Below are 22,241 nucleotides of genomic sequence, written 5' to 3' on the forward strand. Positions count from 1 at the left end.
GCCACAATCCAGCCTTTAATGAGTGTTTTGGGAAGCAATAAAAGGGACCTGGAACAACCTAGAAACACCCAACAAGCCTTGATGAGATGAGTTTGTAATGATTGATGTATCATTGTCTTGCATGTAGGATTATATTTTATGCGTGTCTTTGCCTGCAGACTTTATTCAGCTGAAAAAATGCTGCTCTTTTCTTTATCTCTTACTCTTCCAATCACTCTGATGTGCCCATCAGTGTAGGAACCAGATACAAAAAGTACTACAAACACAATGTCTGTTTAGTTATGCCCAGGACCTTGGTCTCACTGACAAATCACATTTTCTATAAAGTTGTTTTCTGAGCTTCTTTATGTAGGAAAGAGAGAAGGGCTATCAGGACATTTGGTAGCTACATTTAGTCAGGAAAACTCTGCAAAGCACTGTGAGCTGAATGATGCATTACTTTTATTCACTCTGGTCTGCAGTCAGGGATTACCACGTCCAGAAGCCCTCTAACAAGCAAACCCTGGTCTAAGTCCCCAAGCTTCACCAGGTGTTTTCAGCCACAGTGTCACTGTTGATCCCAATATTGGAAGCATTCAGGGATTCCTGCAGATAACTAGGCCCTAGCCCTATGGGTTCTTTGACGATGACGACGACAAACAGAAAAGCTTCTCTGTGACCTTCACAGTCAACCCAGGGTAAAGCACACTGCAGTAGTCTAATCTCTAGTTGACAAAAGCATGGACTGCTATGGGGAAAGTCCATTTCTGAGAGGGGGGACACAGTCCTATGCCTATATGAAGATAGAAGAAGATGTTTATGGTCATTGCTACTGCTTCGGTATTTAGAATTATTTCAATGGGAGTCACTGCTCAGCACCTTGACAACGAGAGGTCACATGCCCCCTACAAATGGCACAGTCATAATTACTGGCATTTTCAAATAGCGCTTTCTTCACTTTCACACATGGGGGGCGCATATAATAGGCACGGGAAGGCATTGCCTTCCCACACAGATGCAGCAGACACCTTGCTGAATGCTGGGGCCATGGTGGCCCTGCCTCTTCCCCTCCCTGCCTTCCATGCTACCGGATGTTTTTCTTTATTATGGTTCCCCAAGCAGAGACAGTTGAGAAGGCTAAGTAGCAGATAGCCTGCTTAGCTGCCCCTGAACCTGCATGGAACAGATACAAGGTCAAATTTCAGTCATGTCTGCTTTCCCAGCTGCTCCAGTTTTCTCCAGCACACCACCATCTCCAAGACGCCACCAACCCTCCTCTCCAGAGATCCCAGCTTCCTGTGCTGCTGCTTGCTTTGCCAGTTCCTTCCCTCTCCTCCCTGCTCGACTCCCTCCCTGCTTGGCCCCTCACCCCATCTAGTCCCCCCCTCCCTGCTCCTTGGGTGGGCTAAGTGGGCTTCCTCCTTCCCTCCCCATCCTGTCCTGCTCATCCTCCTCCTCCACCCTCTCCCTGTTCGGTTGGCCCCAGCCAGTGAGTCCCCCTGTCTCCCTGCTCAGCCTCCCTCCTGCTTGCTCTTTGTGGGGTTTCCTCCTCATCCCCCCTGCCCACCTGTTTCCTGGGTTCCTCCTCCTCTCCTCTTCCTGCTTGTGTTTGGCTCCCTGTCCCCCACCACTCACTCATTGCAGTCCCCCTCTCCCTGTTCACTCAGCCCTCCCCCTCACTGCTCTCAGTTCCACCCACCTTCCCCCTCCCTCACTTGCCCTATCCCAGTTGTTCATTTTAACATGTTGTCTCGTTGAGGGATGCTATTTGTACTATGCATTATACAATGCAGGGGAGTGGGAGGTAAAAAGCCCCATCAGTTTGAAAAGTGGTTCTGGTTTTCACTGGCTGGCCTAGCTGTGGGATGCCTCCTGCTCTGCTGATGCTGGAGCAACTCAGCTAAGATGTAGGAGGGCAGATCACTTTTAAAAGAGGGCGGGCTTTTGGAAAGCTTGCCTCTCTCACCAAAAGAAGTTGGTCCAATAAAAGATATTATTGCCTCACCCACCTTCATGGGTGGCAGGTATAATAGTCCAGGGGGAAACGCCTTGTCTCTCTAAAAGGACACACTGGACAGTCTCTACGTAAAGGAATAAATGGACACAAATCAGATGTCAAGAATTATAACATTCATAAACCAGTCGGAGAACACTTCAATCTCTCTGGTCACGCGATTACAGACATGAAAGTTGCGATATTACAACAGAAAAGCTTCAAAACCAGACTCCAGCGAGAGACTGTTGAATTGGAATTCATTTGCAAATTGGATACAATTAACTTAGGCTTGAATAGAGACTGGGAGTGGCTAAGTCATTATGCAAGGTAACCTATTTCCCCTTGTTTTTTCCAACCCCCCCCCCCCCCAGACGTTCTTGTTAAACCCTGGATTTGTGCTGGAAATGGCCCACCTTGATTATCATACACATTGTAAGGAGAGTGATCACTTTAGATAAGCTATTACCAGCAGGAGAGTGGGGTGGGGGGAGAGAAAACCTTTTGTAGTGGTAAACACCCATTTTTTCATGGTTTGTGTGTATAAAAAGATCTTCTGTACTTTCCACAGTATGCATCCGATGAAGTGAGCTGTAGCTCATGAAAGCTTATGCTCAAATAAATTGGTCAGTCTCCTTTTTTTTTTGCATATAAAACTCATCACACATAATTTCTGTGTGAAATAAGGAATCCCGTTGAAATCAGAGTTGTTGGATGATTCCTCTCTGAACTCTACTGTACCACAAATACAGCTACCTACATGCACAGCCTGTTTAGTAATCAATTAAGAGTCCCTTCAAAGAGACTCGTTTGTTTTCCAGATAATGGAAAGTAAAATTTAAGGGAAGAAGCATGGTTTGGTGTTGAAAGCAGAGCTAGAAATGTGAAGATCTGGGGTTCTATTAATGGCCCCCCTGTCACAGACTTCCAGTGTGACATTGTACCCGTCATTTAAGGCTTAATCTCAAGGGGAGTCTTTCCATTGATTTAAAAAGACAGCAGATAGGGGACTTAATTAGCATGTGCCTCAGTTTCTCCATCCAAAAAATAGGGATAATAATACTTGCCTGCCTCACAGGAGTTCGTGTAAATTCATTGGTTTTGGTTAGGTGCTTTGAAAATGCTTAGAAGTGCAATTTTGCGAAGTGTTTTTTACAATTCCAAAACCTTTATGCTTCATTCATGCAGTATGCACTTCTCCTGGATCAGAGGAGAATTTCAATTTGGGACTTTATGGGATGACTCCTCTTCCCACTGTGTGATGCTGGAGCAACTTGCCAGAAGGGGAGGGGAAGCAGGGATCCACCCCATCATCACTTTTCAAAGTAGGAGGTGGGAGGACTAGACAAAGACGCAGGTAGGCCAGCCAGCCTTATCCTACGTGTGCAGTCAGTCAGTGTTCTGCAGGGAGGGCTGGATCACTTGTAGCAGCAGGCAGCCTATGCTGTCCTGTCCTCCGAGCCAGGGCCAGCTAAGTGGGACTGGCAGCTGAGGCTGCCAGGAGGCCCCCTCCACCAGGGCCAGAGCCTTTCAGAGCATTCCTACAGGTAAGCAGTGCCAATTAGGTTTTTTCACTTGTTCAAATTCTGCAATGGGCAGGGCTGGGGGAGGCGCAGAGAGCTTGAGTGGCCGGAGCCTGGGGGGGAGGGAGGTATGGAGGTAAGGAAGGTGGGGCAGAGGGAGGAGGGACATGGTGGCGGTGAGGAAAGGCGGCACTGATAGGATAAGACTCAACTCTTTTCAGTGGATGGGAGATTACATTTGCCTGGTGGCCAGTTTCTCATGAGAATGGGGCTGGTGATTTGGTTCCTTCACCCATGGGGATATGGGATCTACCGGTCTGGTACATAAAGCTGGCACAACCATGCTGCCTCAGTGGGACTTTTTGCCGCCTTGGTTCTTTGAGCTAAGCATGTATTACTGTTATTAAAGTAGCAGCTAACCTTTATTTTACTGCCAGGATTCATCTCTAGCTGCAGCAGCCACTCCTCCTGGCAGTTCTTATTCATTGCCTGAGGTGCTTACTGCTGTTTAAACAATAAACACAGGAAGCACTCAAGCTTTGTTTGTGTGAAGAAGTGAAAATAAGGTGGCAGCTTTTGCAGTCTGATTCCAGCCATTTTCTTCCTATCAGGGTGCAAATGCCAGCTGAAGGTGAGGCCTGACACCTTGTTTTATTGTGTGAAGCAAGGATAAAGGTTTCTCAATTAGCTTTAACTGCAGCTTACCATTATAGTTCCCCAGGATCATTCAGAGGGGTTCTGGGCACTTGAAAAGGCCATTTTGCAGGCTGCCTGCATGTCAACTATCAGGGTAAATCAAAAAACCTGTGACTGACTTTTTTTTATTCCCAAGTTTAGTGCTTTTAATTAGGTACCTTCTGCATCTCCAGCCTTCACAAACACCATCTGGTGCACAGTGGAAAACATGCTCCATTTTCTTTACAAAGAAATTGCAGAAAAGTGGAGGGTTTTTTCAAACATAATTGGCTTAGGTTCAGGGATTTGGTTGGAAGGGGATGTGCAGGTGGTGAGTGGGGGTGAGAAAGGAGGGGGAGGGAAGAGAGGAGGGAGACGGTGGGGAAGGGACAGGGCTTGGACAGAGCAGGGTCTTGGGCAGAGCAGGGGTGGAATATGGGCAGGGCCACAGACAGAAGAGATGGACTACTGCCTCCCCAAGCAGAAGGACTGCGGGGGCTATTTAAAGGGCCTGGGGCTCCCCTGCTTCTACTGCCCCAGCCCTTTAAATAGCCACCGGAGCCCCGCCGCTGCTACTCCAGGGTTCTGGGAGCTATTTAAAGGACCAGGACGGTAGACGCAGGGGAGCCGCAGGCCCTTTAAATAGCCCCCGGAGCCCTGGGGGAGTGGGGGCTCCAGGGGCTATTTAAAGGGCCTGTGGCTCCAGCTGCCTCTGCTGCCCCATCTTTTAAATAGCTGCTGGAGCCCCACCACTTCCGCAGGGGGCACTTACCCTTGGGGGTGGGCACTTACCTTACAGGGTGGTCTGGGGCTGGCTCTGACCCCCTCAGCCCTGTCCCTTCCACCCTAGGCCCTGCCCCTTTTGGGGGCCAGAGGTGGCCCCAGCGTACTGGTAAGTCATTGGACTTACTTTCACCCCGAGCTTTACCCACCTCCTATGCTTTCACACATTCCCTCAGGCCAGGGAGCTAAATCAGCTGTTCTTTGTGCAGGTATTTACTTCTAAGTCAGACTATTGGCTTTTTTCTTGCTATAAAAGTAAATAGTATCATTTTTTTTAAAGCAGAGAGCTACAGTATGTTCATAGCATTCCCATTAACAGATAAATGAATTGTTTCACACAGGCCCAAGATGCAGCTGTTTATTATGTTGGCATATTTGTTCCAAGGAATTAGATATTCAGAAGAACTCATAAGATGGAACACTAAACATGGAGAAGAAATGCTAAAGAAGATCACGGTGGTTCCAGAATGCTTTATGAATGTTGTAAGTTATGTAATTTTCTCTCTTTAAAGTATGGATTGCATTATTACTAATACAACAACACTGATAATGGTCTGCATGCCAAATTAATGTTGTTTGAGTCCAATTCACAATGAGTACAAGCTACGGTCATGTGTACAGTAGATGTACCTTGCATAAAATCACATAATAAGACAGCATGTTAGATTGGTGCTGCTACCACCTCACCTTTGGCTGAAAGAACAGGCAAGTAGCTGCTTTAGGGCACTGGGAGTCAAGACTCCTAAATTCTGTACCCAGCTCTGCCACTGATTCGCATTGTCTATGAGCAGTGTGCTTAAGGTCTGATCCAGCTCCTACTGAAATCAGTGGGAGTCTCTCCATGTATATGATCAAACATATACTGCTGTAAGCCATAGTCAGTTATTTAGGCCTGGTCTACACTAGGAGTTGAGGTCGAATTTAGCAGCGCTAAATCAATTTAACCCTGCACCCCTCCACACGACAAAGCCACTTTTTTTGACTTAAAGGGCTCTTAAAATCGATTTCTTTACTCCACTCCTGACAAGGGGATCAGCGCTGAAATTGGCCTTGCCGGGTCGAATTTGGGGTACTGTGGATGCAATTCGACGGTATTGGCCTCCAGGAGCTATCCCAGAGTGCTCCATTGTGAACTCTCTGGACAGCACTCTCAACTCAGATGCACCGGCCAGGTAGACAAGAAAAGGCCCGCAAACTTTTGAATCTCATTTCCTGTTTGGCGAGCATGGCAAGCTGCAGGTGAGTGCAGAGCTCATCAGCAGAGGTGACCATGATGGAGTCCCAGAATCGCAAAAGAGCTCCAGCATGGACTGAACGGGAGGTACGGGATCTGATCGCTGTATGGGGAGACAAATCCATGCTATCAGAACTCCGTTCCAGTTTTCAAAATGCCAAAACATTTGTAAAAATCTCCCAGGGCATGAAGGACAGAGGCCATAACAGGGACCCAAAGCAGTGCCACATGAAAATTAAGGAGCTGAGGCAAGCCTACCAGAGAAGCAAATGGCCACTCCGGGTCAGAACCCCAAACATGCCGCTTCTATGATGAGCTGCATGCCATTTTAGGGGGTTCAGCCACCACTACCCCAACCCTGTGATTTGACTCCATCAATGGAGTGGGAGGCAACATGGAAGCAGGATTTGGGGATGAGGAAGATAACTCACAGCAAGAAAGCGGAGAAACCGGTTTTCCCGACAGCCAGGAACTGTTTCTCACCCTGGACCTGGAGCCAGTACCCCGCAAACCTACCAAGGCTGCCTCCTGGACCCGCCAGGCGGAGAAGGGACCTCTGGTGAGTGTACCTTTTTAAATAGTATACATGGTTTAAAAGCAAGCATGTTTAATGATTAATTTGCCCTGGCATTTGCGGCCAGTAGAGCTACTGGAAGAGTCTGTTAACTTGTCTGGGGATGGAGTGGAAATCCTCCAGGGACATCTCCATAAAGCTCTCCAGGATGTACTCCCAAAGCCTTTGCAAAAGGTTTCTGGGGAGGGCAGCCTTATTCCATCCACCATGGTGGGACACTTTACCACGCCAGGCCAGTAGCACGTACTCGGGAATCATTGCAGAACAAAGCATTGCAGCGTATGTTTGCTGGCATTCAGACAACATCCGTTCTTTATCTCTCTGTGTTTTCCTCAGGAGAATGATATAATTCACGGTCACCTGGTTGAAATAGGGTGCTTTTCTTAAGGGGACATTCAGAGGTGCTCGTTCCTGCTGGGCTGTTTGCCTGTGGAACAGAAAAGTTCCCTGCTGTTAGCCACACAGTGGGGGGAGGGGTTAGCCACGCGGTGGGGGGAGGCAAAATGCAACCTTGTAATGAAAGCACATGTGCTATGTATGTAATGTTAACAGCAAGGTTTACCATGAAAGAGAGTGTACCCATTATTTTATAAAATGTCTTTTTAAATACCACTGTATCTTTTTTTTCTCTCTACTAGCTGCATATGTTTCAAGGATCACAGTATCTTCTCCTTCCCAGAGGCTAACAAAGATTAGAAGGTGAAAAAAAACGTAGTCATGATGAAATGTTCTCTGACCTCATGCTGTCCTCCCACACTGACAGAGTACAGATGAATGTGTGGAGGCAGACAATGTCAGAGTGTAGGAAAGCACAATATGAACGCGAGGAGAGGTGGCGGGCTGAAGAGAGGGCTGAAGCTGAAAGGTGGCGGCAGCATGATGAGAGGAGGCAGGATTCAATGCTGAGGCTGCTGGAGGCCTCAGCACGTATGCTCCAGCGTACAGTTGAGCTGCACGAAAGGCAGCTGGAGCACAGACTGCCCCTGTGTAACCAACCACCCTCCTCCTCAAGTTCCATAGCTCCTCACCCAGACACCCAAGAACGCGGTGGGGTGGCCTCTGGCCACCCAGCCACTCCACCCCAGAGGATTGCCCAAGCAACAGAAGGCTGGCATTCAATAAGTTTTAAATTTTTTAAGTTTTTAAGTTTTAAAGTGTAGTGTGGCCTTGTCCTTCCCTCCTCCCTCACCCCTCCTGGGCTACCTTGGCAGTTATCCCCCTATTTGTTTGATGAATTAATAAAGAATTCATGAATGTGAAGCAACAATGACTTTATTGCCTCTGCAAGTGGTGATCAAAAGGGAGAGGGGAGGGTGGTTAGCTTACAGGGAAGTAGAGTGAACCAAGGAGTGGGGGTTTCATCAAGGAGAAACAAACAGAACTTTCACACCATAGCCTGGCCAGTCATCAAACTGGTTTTCAAAGCTTCTCTGATGCGCACCGCGCCCTCCTGTGCTCTTCAAACCACCCTGGTGTCTGGCTGCGTGTAACCAGCAGCCAGGTGATTTGCCTAAACCTCCCACCCCGCCATAAACATCTCCCCATTACTCTCACAGATATTGTGGAGCACACAGCAAGCAGTAATAACAGTGGGAATATTGGTTTCGCTGAGGTCTAAGCGAGTCAGTAAACTGTGCCAGCACGCTTTTAAATGTCCAAATGCACATTCTACCACCATTCTGCACTTGCTCAGCTTGTAGTTGAACAGCTCCTGACTACTGTCCAGGCTGCCTGTGTACGGCTTCATGAGCCATGGCATTAAGGGGTAGGCTGGGTCCCGAAGCATAACTATAGGCATTTCAACATCCCCAATGGTTATTTTCTGGTCTGGGAAGAAAGTCCCTTCCTGCAGCTTTTGAAACAGACCAAAGTTCCTGAAGATGCGAGCGTCATGTACCTTTCCTGGCCATCCCACACTGACGTTGGTGAAATGTCCCTTGTGATCCACCAGTGACTGCAGGACTATTGAAAAGTACCCCTTGCAGTTTATGTACTCGCTGGCTTGGTGCTCCGATGCCAAGATAGGGATATGGGTTCTGTCTATGGCCCCACCAGTTAGGGAATCCCATTGCAGCAAAGCCATCCACTATGACCTGCACATTTCCCAGGGTCACTACCCTTGATATCAGCAGATCTTTGATTGCGTTGGCTTCTTGCAGCACAACAGCCCCAACAGTAGATTTGCCCACTCCAAATTGATTCCCAACTGACCGGTAGCTGTCTGGCATTGTAAGCCCCCCCAAGGCTATTGCCACTCGCTTCTCAACTGAGAGGGCTGCTCTCATCTTGGTATTATTGTGCCTCAGGGCAGGGGAAAGCAAGTCACAAAGTTCCATGAAAGTGCCCTTATGCATGCGAACATTTCGCAGCCACTGGGAATTGTCCCAGACCTGCAACACAATGCCGTCCCACCAGTCCGTGCTTGTTTCCCAGGCTCAGAATTGACGTTCCACGGCATGAATCTGCCCCATTAGCACCATGATGCCCACATTGCGAGGGCCTGTGCTTTGAGAGAAGTCTGTGTCCATGTCCTCATCACTCTTGTCACTGCGCTGGTGTTGCCTACTCGCCCGGTTTCACGTTGGCAGGTTCTGGTGCTGCATATACTGCTGGATAATGCGTGTGGTGTTTAATGTGCTCATAATTGCCAGAGTGATCTGAGCGTGCTCCATTCTTGCCATGATATGGCATCTGCACGGAAAAAAGGTGCAGAACGATTGTCTGCCATTACTCTGATGGAGGGAGGGGCGACTGATGACATGGCTTACAGGGAATTAAAATCAACAAAGGGGGTGGCTTTTCATCAAGGAGAAACAAAAACAACTGTCACACAGAATGGCCACCTCAAGGATTGAACTCAAAACCCTGGGTTTAGCAGGACAATGCTCAACCCACTGAGCTATCCCTTCCCCCAGTATTTGAGACAGGACTGAATCTCCATTAAACTTTTCAAGGTGCCCCTGACAGACCTCACCGGAACAATTGTCGGCCGTTGATTTCACGGAGGGAGGGAGAGGAGAGCAAATGAATACAAAACAAATCTGGTCTATTTCTTTTTTCATGGCCATAGTTTCGATCCACTCCAGCTATCTTTTACATCTTAGGCTGGCAGCATTTCTGCAAATAGCTTGCTGAATGTTCAATAGATGCAGTCAAATCGTAGAAAAAGGTATCTGGTGAATATATCACTTGACCAATTTCATAAATAATCAAAATATATGAGCTGACTAGTATTGGACCATCTCTGACGCTGACCAAATACCACAAAAAGGATTCAGATGTCCAAAAGGTTGAAATTAATCAGAAAAGAACATATTAGTCTAATTCTATTCAACCAGCTGTATCGTTTAATCCTTAGGGTATGTCTACACTACGGAATTAGGTCGAATTTATAGAAGTCGGTTTTTTAGAAATTGGTTTTATATATTCGAGTGTGTGTGTCCCCAAAGAAAATGCTCTAAGTGCATTAAGTGCATTAACTCGGTGGAGTGCTTCCACAGTACCGAGGCTAGAGTCGACTTCCAGAGCGTTGCACTGTGGGTGGCTATCCCACAGTTCCCGCAGTCTCTGCTGCCCATTGGAATTCTGGGTTGAGATCCCATTGCCTGATGGGGCTAAAACATTGTCGTGGGTGGTTCTGGGTACATATCGTCAGGCCCCCGTTCCCTCCCTCCTTCCGTGAAAGCAAGGGCAGACAATCGTTTTGCGCCTTTTTTCCTGAGTTACCTGTGCAGACGCCATACCACGGCAAGCATGGAGCCTGCTCAGGTAACCGTCACCGTATGTCTCCTGGGTGCTGGCAGACGTGGTACTGCATTGCTATACAGCAGTAGCAACCCATTGCCTTGTGGCAGCAGATGGTGCAATACGACTGGTAGCCGTCATCGTCATGTCCGAGGTGTTCCTGGCCACGTCGGCCAGGAGCACCTGGGCAGACATGGGTGCAGAGACTAAATTTGGAGTGACTTGACCAGGTCATTCTCTTTAGTCCTGCAGTCAGTCCTATTGAACCGTCTTATGGTGAGCAGGCAGGCGATACGGATTGCTAGCAGTCATACTGTACCATCTTCTGCTGGGCAGGTAAGAGATGAGAATAGCTAGCAGTCGTATTGTACCATCTTCTGCCAGGCAGGCAAGAGATGAGGATGGCTAGCAGTCATATTGTACCATCTTCTGCCGAGGAGCCATGAGATGTAGATGGCATGCAATCCTTCTGCACCATCTGCTGCCAGCCAAAGATGTAAAACATAGATGGAGTGGATCAAAACAAGAATAGACCAGATTTGTTTTGTACTCATTTGCTTCCCCCCGTCCCCTGTCTAGGGGACTCATTCCTATAGGTCACACGGTAGTCACTCACAGAGAAGGTGCAGCGAGGTAAATCTAGCCATGTATCAATCAGAGGCCAGACTAACCTCCTTGTTCCAATAAGAACAATAACTTAGGTGCACCATTTCTTATTGGAACCCTCCGTGAAGTCCTGCCTGAAATACTCCTTGATGTAAAGCCATCCCCTTTGTTGATTTTAGCTCCCTGAAGCCAACCCTGTAAGCCGTGTCGTCAGTCGCCCCTCCCTCTGTCAGAGCAACGGCAGACAATCGTTCCGCACCTTTTTCCTGTGCGGACGCCATACCAAGGCAATCATGGAGGCCGCTCAGCTCACTTTGGCAATTAGGAGCACATTAAACACCACACGCATTATCCAGCAGTATATGCAGCACCAGAACCTGGCAGAGCGATACCGGGCGAGGAGACAACGTCAGCGCGGTCACGTGAGTGATCAGGACATGGACACAGATTTCTCTGAAAGCATAGGCCCTGCCAATGCATGCATCATGGTGCTAATGGGGCAGGTTCATGCTGTGGAATGCTGATTCTGGGCTCGGGAAACAAGCACAGACTGGTGGGATGGCATAGTGTTGCAGGTCTGGGACGATTCCCAGTGGCTGCGAAACTTTCGCATGCGTAAGGGCACTTTCATGGAACTTTGTGACTTGCTTTCCCCTGCCCTAAAGCGCATGAATACCAAGATGAGAGCAGCACTCACAGCTGAGAAGCAAGTGGCGATAGCCGTGTGGAAGCTTGCAACGCCAGACAGCTACCGGTCAGTTGGGAATCAATTTGGAGTGGGCAAATCTACTGTGGGGGCTGCTGTGATGCAACTAGCCCACGCAATCAAAGATCTGCTGATATCAAGGGTAGTGACCCTGGGAAATGTGCATGTCATAGAGGATGGCTTTGCTGCAATGGGATTCCCTAACTGGTGGGGCCATAGACAGAACCCATATCCCTATCTTGGCATCGGAGCACCAAGCCGGCGAGTACATAAACTGCAAGGGGTACTTTTCAATAGTGCTGGAAGCTCTGGTGGATCACACAGGACGTTTCACCAACATCAACGTGGGATGGCCGGGAAAGGTACATGACGCTCGCATCTTCAGGAACTCTGGTCTGTTTCAAAAGCTGCAGGAAGGGACTTTCTTCCCAGACCAGAATATAACTGTTGGGGATGTTGAAATGCCTATATGTATCCTTGGGGACCCAGCCTACCCCTAAATACCATGGCTCATGAAGCCGTACACAGGCAGCCTGGACAGTAGTCAGGAGCTGTTCAACTACAGGCTGAGCAAGTGCAGAATGGTGGTAGAATGTGCATTTGGACGTTTAAAGGCGCGCTGGCGCAGCTTACTGACTCGCTTAGACCTCAGCGAAACCAATATTCCCACTGTTATTACTGCTTGCTGTGTGCTCCACAATATCTGTGAGAGTAAGGGGGGGACCTTTATGGTGGGGTGGGAGGTTTAGGCAAATCGTCTGGCTGCTGGTTACACGCAGCCAGACACCAGGGCGGTTAGAAGAGCACAGGAGGACGCGGTACGCATCAGAGAAGCTTTGAAAACCAGTTTCATGACTGGCCAGGCTACGGTGTGAAAGTTCTGTTTGTTTCTCCTTGATGAAACCCCCACTCCTTGGTTCACTCTACTTCCCTGTAAGCTAACCACCCTCCCCTCTCCCTTTTGATCACCACTTGCAGAGGCAATAAAGTCATTGTTGCTTCACATTCATGAATTCTTTATTCATTCATCAAACAAATAGGGGGATGACTACCAAGGTAGCCCAGGACGGGTGGTGGAGGAGGGAAGGAAAATGCCACACAGCACTTTAAAAGTTTACAACTTTAAAATGTATTGAATGCCAGCCGCCTTCTTTTTGGGCAATTCTCTGTGGTGGAGTGGCTGGTTGGCTGGTGGCCCCCCCACCGCGTTCTTGGGCGTCTGGGTGTGGAGGCTATGGAACTTGGGGAGGAGGGCGGTTGGTTACACAGGGGCTGTAGTGGCAGTCTGTGCTCCAGCTGCCTTTGCTGCAGCTCAACCATACACTGGAGCATATTGGTTTGATCCTCCAGCAGCCTCAGCATTGAATCCTGCCTCCTCTCATCACGCTGCCGCCACATTTGAGCTTCAGCCCTGTCTTCAGCCCGCCACTTACTCTCTTCAGCTCGCCACCTCTCCTCCCAGTCATTTTGTGCTTTCCTGCACTCTGACATTATTTGCCTCCACGCATTCGTCTGTGCTCTGTCAGTGTGGGAGGACAGCATGAGCTCAGAGAACATTTCATCACGAGTGCATTTTTTTTCTTTCTAATCTTCACTAGCCTCTGGGAAGGAGAAGATCCTGTGATCATTGAAACACATGCAGCTGGTGGAGAAAAAAAAGGGACAGCGGTATTTAAAAAGACACATTTTATAAAACAATGGCTACAGTCTTTCAGGGTAAACCTTGCTGTTAACATTACATACATAGCACATGTGCTTCCGTTACAAGGTCACATTTTGCCTTCCCTCACCGTGTGGCTACCCCCTCCCCCCTCTTCGTGGCTAACAGCGGGGAACATTTCTGTTCAGCCATAGGCAAACAGCCCAGCAGGAACGGGCTCCTCTGAGTGTCCCCTGAAGAAAAGCACCCTATTTCAACCAGGTGACCATGAATGATATCTCACTCTCCTGAGGATAACACAGAGAGATAAAGAACAGATGTTGTTTGAACGCCAGCAAACATACACTGCAATTCTTTGTTGTACAATGATTCCCGAGTACGTGTTACTGGCCTGGAGTGGTAAAGTGAAGGACACAATAAGGCTACCCTCCCCAGAAACCTTTTGCAAAGGCTTTGGGAGTACATCCAGGAGAGTCGCGAATGCCAGGGCAAAGTAATCCTTTCACATGCTTGCTTTTAAACCATGTATAGTATTTTAAAAGGTACACTCACCGGAGGTCCCTTCTCCGCCTGCCGGCTCCAGGAGGCAGCCTTGGGTGGGTTTGGGGGATACTGGCTCCAGGTCCAGGGTGAGAAACAGTTTCTGGCTGTCGGGAAAACCGGTTTCTCCGCTTGCTTGCTGTGAGCTATCTATAACCTCATCATCATCATCTTCTTCGTCCCCAAAACCTGCTTCCGTGTTGCCTCCATCTCCATTGAAGGAGTCAAACAACATGGCTGGGGTAGTGGTGGCTGAACCCCCTAAAATGGCATGCAGCTCATCATAGAAGCGGCATGTTTGGGGCTCTGACCCGGAGCGGCCATTCGCCTCTTTGGTTTTCTGGTAGGCTTTCCTCAGCTCCTTAAGTTTCACGTGGCACTGCTTCGGGTCCCTGTTATGGCCTCTGTCCTTCATGCCCTGGGAGATTTTGACAAAGGTTTTGGCATTTCAAAAACTGGAACGGAGTTCTGCTAGCACGGATTCCTCTCCCCATACAGCGATCAGATCCCATACCTCCCGTTCAGTCCATGCTGGAGCTCTTTTGTGATTCTGGGACTCCATCATGGTCACCTCTGCTGATGAGCGCTGCATGGTCACCTGCAGCTTGCCACGCTGGCCAAACAGGAAATGAGATTCAAAAGTTCGCAGTTCTTTTCCTGTCTACCTGACCAGTGCATCTGAGTTGAGAGTGCTGTCCAGAGCGGTCACAATAGAGCACGCTGGGATAGCTCCCAGAGGCCAATACCGTCGAATTGTGTCCACAGTACCCCAAATTCGACCCGGCAAGGCCGATTTAAGCGCTAATCCACTCGTCAGGGGGTGGAGTAAGGAAATCAATTTTAAGAGCCCTTTAAGTCGAAATAAAGGGCTTCATTGTGTGGACGGGTGCAGGTTTACATCGATTTAACGCTGCTAAATTCGACCTAAAGTCCTAGTGTAGACCAGGGCTTAGCCAACTCCCTAATCCACTCCGTACTTAGATACCAGCACTATGGTGATGACTACTCCTGAAAAATCTAAAATACAGTAGATATATATAATCAAGTTTCTTGATTTTGATGTTTGAATTTAACTGATGATCTAATCCCAGAAATTTAGAATGGCTTGTAATTCTTTATCATTTTTAGGGATGCAGCATTGAAATCTGACTATTACACAGTGTAAAGCAGTGCTCTCCAATTTTTTTACACCCAAGATCACTTTCTGAATTTAAGGGCAACCCAGGATCTACCCCGCCCCTTCCCTGAGGTCCCTCCTTCCTCAAAGACCTGCCCCACCCACTCTATCCCCCCCATCACTGCTCTCCCCCACCCTCACTCACTTTCACTGGGCTTGGATAGGGGGTGGGGGTTTGGGTTCAGGAGGGGGTGTGGGCTCTGGGCTGGGGCTGAGGGGTTTGCAGTGTGGGAGGGGGCTCTGGGCTGAGCCTGGGGCAGGGGGTTGGGGTGGAGGAGTAGGTGAGCGGTGCAGCTCTGGGGAGGAGTTTGGGTGCTCCTGGCTGGAGCAGAGTGTTGGGGTGCAGGAGGGGTACAGGGTCCTGGCTCTGGGAGGGGGGGTCAGGGCTGAGGCAGAGTGTTGGGGTACAGGAGGGGGTAGGGTGCTGGCTCTGGGAGGGGAGTCAGGGCTGGGGCTTGGGGTGCAGGAGGGGGTTCAGGGTTATCCAGGAGGGGGCTCAGGGCTGGGAGTTGGGATGCGGCCTCCCACCAGGCAGCACTTACCTCTGGCGACTCCCAGTCGGTGGTGCAGCGTGGCTGCCTCTAAGACAGGCTCCCTGCCTACCCCAACCCCATGCCACTCCCAGAAGGGGCCAACACAGCCCTGTGGCCCCAGAGGGACGGGGTGGGCTCCACATGCTGCCCCTCTCTGCAAGCACCGCCCCTGCAGCTCCCATTGGCCACAGCTCCCCATTCCCGGCCAATGGGAGCTGCGGGGGCAGTGCTTGCAGGCAGGAGCAGTGCACGGAGGGAGAATCCTGCCCTGCGCCCGATCCCTGGGGCTTCAGGGTTGCGCTGGCCACTTCCAGGAGCAGTGTGGGGCCAGAGCAGACAGGAAGCCTGTCTTAGCGGAAGCCCCGCTGTGCCGCCGGAGATCGCAATCGACTGGGAGATCCTCTAGGATTGACCAGTCAATTGCAATCTACCGGTTAGTGACCCCTGGTGTAGAGGCTGCACTACCCAGGTGAATCACAGGTGCCTTCTATGGTGATGTTACAGCATATTGCATCAACAGCCCTTCCTGGCCATCTGTTTCCCCCGGGGTTAAAGGGAGGGCTCAGAGCTTTGCTGTGCTTCAGTGATCGCTTTCGGGCCATTACCAGCTCACATAATTATAACTCTTGGTAAATGAACCAGTCCTCAGCAGCCCTGGGACCTGGAAGAGCACAAAGGTGGCACCTTCTTCCTGTGCCTCCTGTGTTGAGCAAGAGCTCAAGTGGACATGTGGATTGGGACCAATGTTTCCTTCAAGAGACCTCAGTGCGCACACAATGTGAAAAATGGATATATGTATAAACAAACCTTTATTTGGCTCCCTGCAGACTGAAATCATCAGGTACCATGGATACCCCAGTGAGGAATATGAAGTTACAACAGAAGATGGATATATCCTTAGCGTTAACAGAATTCCTGGTGGGAAGAACAGTGGGAACACAGGTATGAGTTATTTGTATGAAGTAAGGAAGGCTTGGTGGTCCAAGTTTCTAAAAAACAGTCCCCTAAATTGCACTCGAGTAAATGCAGCTGCAATACAATTTCTGCCCATTTCTTTGCCACCATGAAACATAGTTTTCAACCTTCAAAGATGCTAATAAGGGATATAGACACCATCTTGACCAAAACTTGGCGTAGAACTGATAACCTCCACTGCTAAAAGCATGAGTCTTTAGCTTGTACTAAAGAGCAAGGCTGAGAGCTAACACAGAATTGCATTCTCTATGGCAGCAGTCTCCAACCTTTTTACGCCCAAGGTCACTTTTTGAATTTAAGGGCAACCCAGGATCTATCCCACCCCTTCCCCTAGGCCCCACCCCTTCCCCAAAGCCCACCCCATCCACTACATCTCCCCCCCTCCCCGTCACTTGCTGTCTCCCACCCTCACTCACTTTCATCAGGCTGGGGTAGGGGGAGGGAGTATGGGTTCTGGGCTGGGGCCAAGGGGTTTGCAGTGTGGGAGGGGGCTTTGGGCTGAGCCTGGAGCAGAGGGTTGGGGTGCAAAAGTGGGTGAGAGGTGCAAGCTCTGGGAGGGAGTTTGGGTGCAGGAGGGGGCTCCGGGCTGGGGCAGAGTGTTGGGGTGCAGGAGGGGGTACAGTGCTGGGGGTTGGGATGCGGCCTCCCACCGGGCAGTATTTACCTCTGGTGGCTCCCAGTTGTGCAGCGTGGCTGCTGCTAAGGCAGACTCCCTGCCTACGCGAGCCCCACACCGCTCCCAGAAGGGACCAACGTACCCCTGTGGCCCTGGGGAGGGGGGAAATGGGGGTGGGTAGCATGTGGCTCTGTGTGCTGCCCCTCTCTACAAGCACTGCCCCCCCAGCTCCCATTGGCCACAGCTCCCCGTTCCTGGCCAATGGGAACTGTGGGGGTGATGCTTGCAGGCAGGAGCAGCGCACAGAGGGAGACCCTTTCCTTGGGGCCGCGCTGGCTGACCGCTCCTGGGAGCAGCATGGGAGCCTGTCTTAGCAGCAGCCCCACTGTGCCGCCGGAGATTGTGATTGCCTGGAAGTTCCTCTAGGATCGACTAGTTAATCACAATCGACCGGCTGGTGATCACTGGTCTATGGATTGGGTCCAGAGAATCACAGAGGACACACTGAGCAATGGGTTACATAAGCAAAGTGTGTGACAACATACACATTTCAATTGGTGAGTCACACTTTAATTTACAGATTACTCACATTTTCAAGTACAAAGATCTATTTTAAAGAGATCTTTACACTATGTGATTCACATGCAAAAATGCCATCCTCCCACATAGATCAGCAGCAGGGTGTGAAGGGCTAGGCCTTCCAATCCGTATTTTAGACTTTTACTGTTGAGCTCCAGCAGTAACTGCCCCCACCTTTTGGAGACTAGCCAGTGAAGGAGGATTTGACACACACTTTCCCAGTGATTTACATAACTGTTTACTAGTCAGCAGTAGCCTCCTGTGTTCTATCCCTGGCTTTGGGAAAAGGTCTGTAGTTTACACAGGTTGGAAAAAAGATAATCCAACCTGGTTTAATCACTCTGAGTGGCAGTGTGATGCAGTTGGGTTTGTCACATTAATTAGAGATCTGGGTTCTAGATCTCCAGACTCCTTCCTGACTGTCTTCTAATTTGGGTTTCGTGGCATGGTGTGATAAGGCAGCCCCACCTGGAGTGCCCTTCAGTAATCCAGGTGAGCCTGCCTCAGTTCGTCCTTTCAGATACCCGAAGAACTCCATGACAGGCTCTCTTGCCTCAGTAGCACACCTTCTGGTAGCTGGTTTATTACACAAACAACATGCAATTTCTCTGTAACCAGAAGTTCCAACATAGCTCATTTATAGGAGCCAGCCACTCTGTAACACACAGGAATTTCACCTGCAGTTAAAATAGATGAGATTTGAACCCCAGGTCTCCTCTTGCCCCACTCAAGGACCTTTCACCTAGATTACAGGCATATTTGGGGAGAGGCTCTCAACATTTGTTTTAGAGTAGCAGCCGTGTTAGTTTGTATCTGCAAAAAGAAAAGGAGTACTTGTGGCACCTTAGAGACTAATACATTGTTGCCCCTCTGTAAGTCACACAAATATGCCATTCAGATGCCAAAGCTCTAAAATACTCCACAGACAGAAAGTACCAATGTATAACTCCTATTCTTGGAATCTGCACATGAGGAGTCACAATGTGGGCAAAGAACAGATCCCAGAGCTTTAGATTTCTTGCAAAAGGCGTGCAAAAAGTGACACAGTCCAGTGGGAAATTGCCAAAAGAGGTGACCTTTGACCTTATTATTCTTTCTCTATCGATCCACTTTTCATCAAATCAGCATGAAAAACCCAGTCATGCCCCAATTTTATTCTATGTTTTGATTTTTGCCATTTCAATGAGACTTTTACAAAATAAGGTCCTGTTAAAGCAAACTCTGTAACACAACCTTCACTACTGTGGAGCTACTGCCGTACCCTAATAAAATGTTCTTCCTTTTCAGGGCAAAAGCCAGTAGTGTTTTTGCAACATCCAGTCCTAGGAGATGCTACTCACTGGATTTCAAACCTGGACAACAACAGCCTGGGCTTCGTGCTAGCAGATGCAGGCTTTGATGTTTGGTTGGGAAACAGCAGAGGGAACACTTGGTCTACAAAACACAAGACACTTAAACCTGACCAACAAAAGTTCTGGGAATTCAGGTAGAGTGAATTATTTAGAACTACTAAAAATGGAACTGGCTGGGTCCTTGGTGACTGGCTGGGCTGGGGGATAGATAATGGGATAGGGGAATCTTTCCCTTTCACATTATTAGCTGATACCTAGCACAGATTGGTAGTGACCCAAAAGTGGGAGGGGGCCTATAATGACAAGCAGTATGATAAAAAGACACAGGGCACCCATTGGGGCTGAAGTGCGGGAGAGGAATGGTGGGGAGGGACTGAAGGTGTAAGGGAAGGGTGTGGTTAAAGGGAGGTGGATACTGAAGTGAGTTAGGGGAGGAGGAAGAAAAGGAAGATAAGAAGCATAATGGACAGTGACAGTGAGATTGAGCAGCTGAAGGGCTGCAGTGATAGGAGAGAGTCAGGATAAAGTGGCATGGACAACCAATGGCAATGGAGCAAATGAGAGAAAAAACCACCTATTCAGAGTCAAAGTATCAAAACTGGTATGAGACTGAAGGGTTCTCCTGTCTGTAGCTCCTCATGGGCATGGGGAAAGGCCCATGGCTTGGTGCTTTGGCACATTGCACTAATCTCAGGTCTCCTGAGCTGAAATGCTTCTGCCTTGATCTCTGGAGACAGAGCTGCCTTACTTTCTGAAGTGAGGCCAAGAACCCAAACCTCTAAATGGTTTGACTTAGTCATAGAATCATAGAATATCAGGGTTGGAAGGGACCTCAGGAAGTCATCTAGTCCAATCCCCTGCTCAAAGCAGGATCAATCCCCAACTAAATCATCCCAGCCAGGGCTTTGTCAAGCCTGACCTTAAAAATATCTAAGGAAGGAGATTCCACCACCTCCCTAGGTAACGCATTCCAGTGTTTCACCACCCTCCTACTGAAAAAGTTTTTCCTAATAGCCAACCTAAACCTCCCCCACTGCAACTTGAGACCATTATTCCTTGTCCTGTCATCTTCTACCACTGAGAATAGTCTAGAACCATCCTCTTTGGAACCACCTCTCAGGTAGTTGAAAGCAGCTATCAAATCCCCCCTCATTCTTCTCTTCTGCAGACTAAACAATCCCAGTTCCCTCAGCCTCTCCTCATAAGTCATGTGTTCCAGACCCCTAATCATTTTTTTTGCCCTTCGCTAGACTCTCTCCAATTTATCCACATCCTTCTTGTAGTGTGGGGCCCAAAACTGGACACAGTACTCCAGATGAGGCCTCACCAATGTCGAATAGAGGGGAACGATCACGTCCCTCAATCTGCTGGCTATGCCCCTACTTATACATCCCAAAATGCCATTGGCCTTCTTGGCAACAAGGGCACACTGTTGACTCATATCATGCTTACACTGTCACCCCTAGGTCCTTTTCTGCGGAACTGCTGCCTAGCCTTTCAGTCCCTAGTCTGTAGCGGTGCATGGGATTCTTCCGTCCTAAGTGCAGGACCCTGCACTTATCCTTGTTGAACCTCATCAGATTTCTTTTGGCCCAATCCTCCAATTTGTCTAGGTCCCTCTGTATCCTATCCCTGCCCTCCAGCATATCTACCACTCCTCCTAGTTTAGTATCATCCGCAAATTTGCTGAGAGTGCAATCCACACCATCCTCCAGATCATTTATGAAGATATTGAACAAAACCAGCCCCAGGACCGACCCTTGGGGCACTCCACTCGATACCGGCTGCCAACTAGACATGGAGCTATTGATCACTACCCATTGAGCCCGACAATCTAGCCAACTTTCTACCCACCTTATAATGCATTCATCCAGCCCATACTTCCTTAACTTGCTGACAAGAATACTGTGGGAGACCGTGTCAAAAGCTTTGCTAAAGTCAAGAAACAATACATCCACTGCTTTCCCTTCATCCACAGAACCAGTAATCTCATCATAGAAGGGGATTAGATTAGTCAGGCATGACCTTCCCTTGGTGAATCCATGCTGACTGTTCCTGATCATTTTCCTCTCGTGTAAGTGCTTCAGGATTGATTCCTTGAGGACCTGCTCCATGATTTTTCTGGGGACTGAGGTGAGACTGACTGGCCTGTAGTTCCCAGGATCCTCTTTCTTCCCTTTTTTAAAGATTGGCACTACATTAGCCTTTTTCCAGTCATCCGGGACTTCCCCCGTTCGCCACGAGTTTTCAAAGATAATGGCCAATGGCTCTGCAATCACAGCCGCCAATTCCTTTAGCACTCTCGGATGCAACGCGTCCAGCCCCCTGGACTTGTGCACGTCCAGCTTTTCTAAATAGTCCCTAACCACCTCTTTCTCCACAGAGGGCTGGCCACCTACTCCCCATGCTGTGATGCCCAGCGCAGCAGTCTGGGAGCTGACCTTGTTCGTGAAGACAGAGGCAAAAAGAGCATTGAGTACATTAGCTTTTTCCACATCCTCTGTCACTAGGTTGCCTCCCTCGTTCAGTAAGGGGCCCACACTTTCCTTGGCTTTCTTCTTGTTGCCAACATACCTGAAGAAACCCTTCTTGTTACTCTTAACATCTCTTGCTAGCTGCAGCTCCAGGTGCAATTTGGCCCTCCTGATTTCATTCCTACATGCCCGAGCAATATTTTCATACTCTTCCCTGGTCATTTGTCCAATCTTCCACTTCTTGTAAGCTTCTTTTTTATGTTTAAGATCTGCAAGGATTTCACTGTTAAGCCAAGCTGGTCGCCTGCCATATTTACTATCCTTTCGACACATCGGGATGGTTTGTCCCTGTAACCTCAATAGGGATTCTTTGAAATACAGCCAGCTCTCCTGGACTCCTTTCCCATTCATGTTATTCCCCCAGGGGATCTTACCCATCTGTTCCCTGAGGGAGTCGAAGTCTGCTTTCCTGAAGTCCAGGGTCCGTATTCTGCTGCTTACCTTTCTTCCCTGTGTCA

At 49.0% G+C, this 22,241-nt stretch overlaps 1 protein-coding gene across 1 annotated transcript in view; it reads left to right on the forward strand.

The window, feature by feature from the left end:
- Positions 1-3,413: 3,413 nt before the first annotated feature.
- Positions 3,414-22,241, forward strand: part of LOC140914873 (lysosomal acid lipase/cholesteryl ester hydrolase-like) — a 37,050-nt gene continuing 18,222 nt past the window's right edge. The window contains 5 exon segments of the mRNA XM_073353773.1: positions 3,414-3,456; positions 3,459-3,519; positions 5,295-5,436; positions 16,555-16,669; positions 19,185-19,383. Of these exon segments, the coding sequence (XP_073209874.1) occupies positions 3,414-3,456; positions 3,459-3,519; positions 5,295-5,436; positions 16,555-16,669; positions 19,185-19,383 (560 nt within the window).

Source organism: Lepidochelys kempii, chromosome 7 (genome assembly GCF_965140265.1).
Source record: "Lepidochelys kempii isolate rLepKem1 chromosome 7, rLepKem1.hap2, whole genome shotgun sequence".
Taxonomy (NCBI): Eukaryota; Metazoa; Chordata; order Testudines; family Cheloniidae; genus Lepidochelys; species Lepidochelys kempii.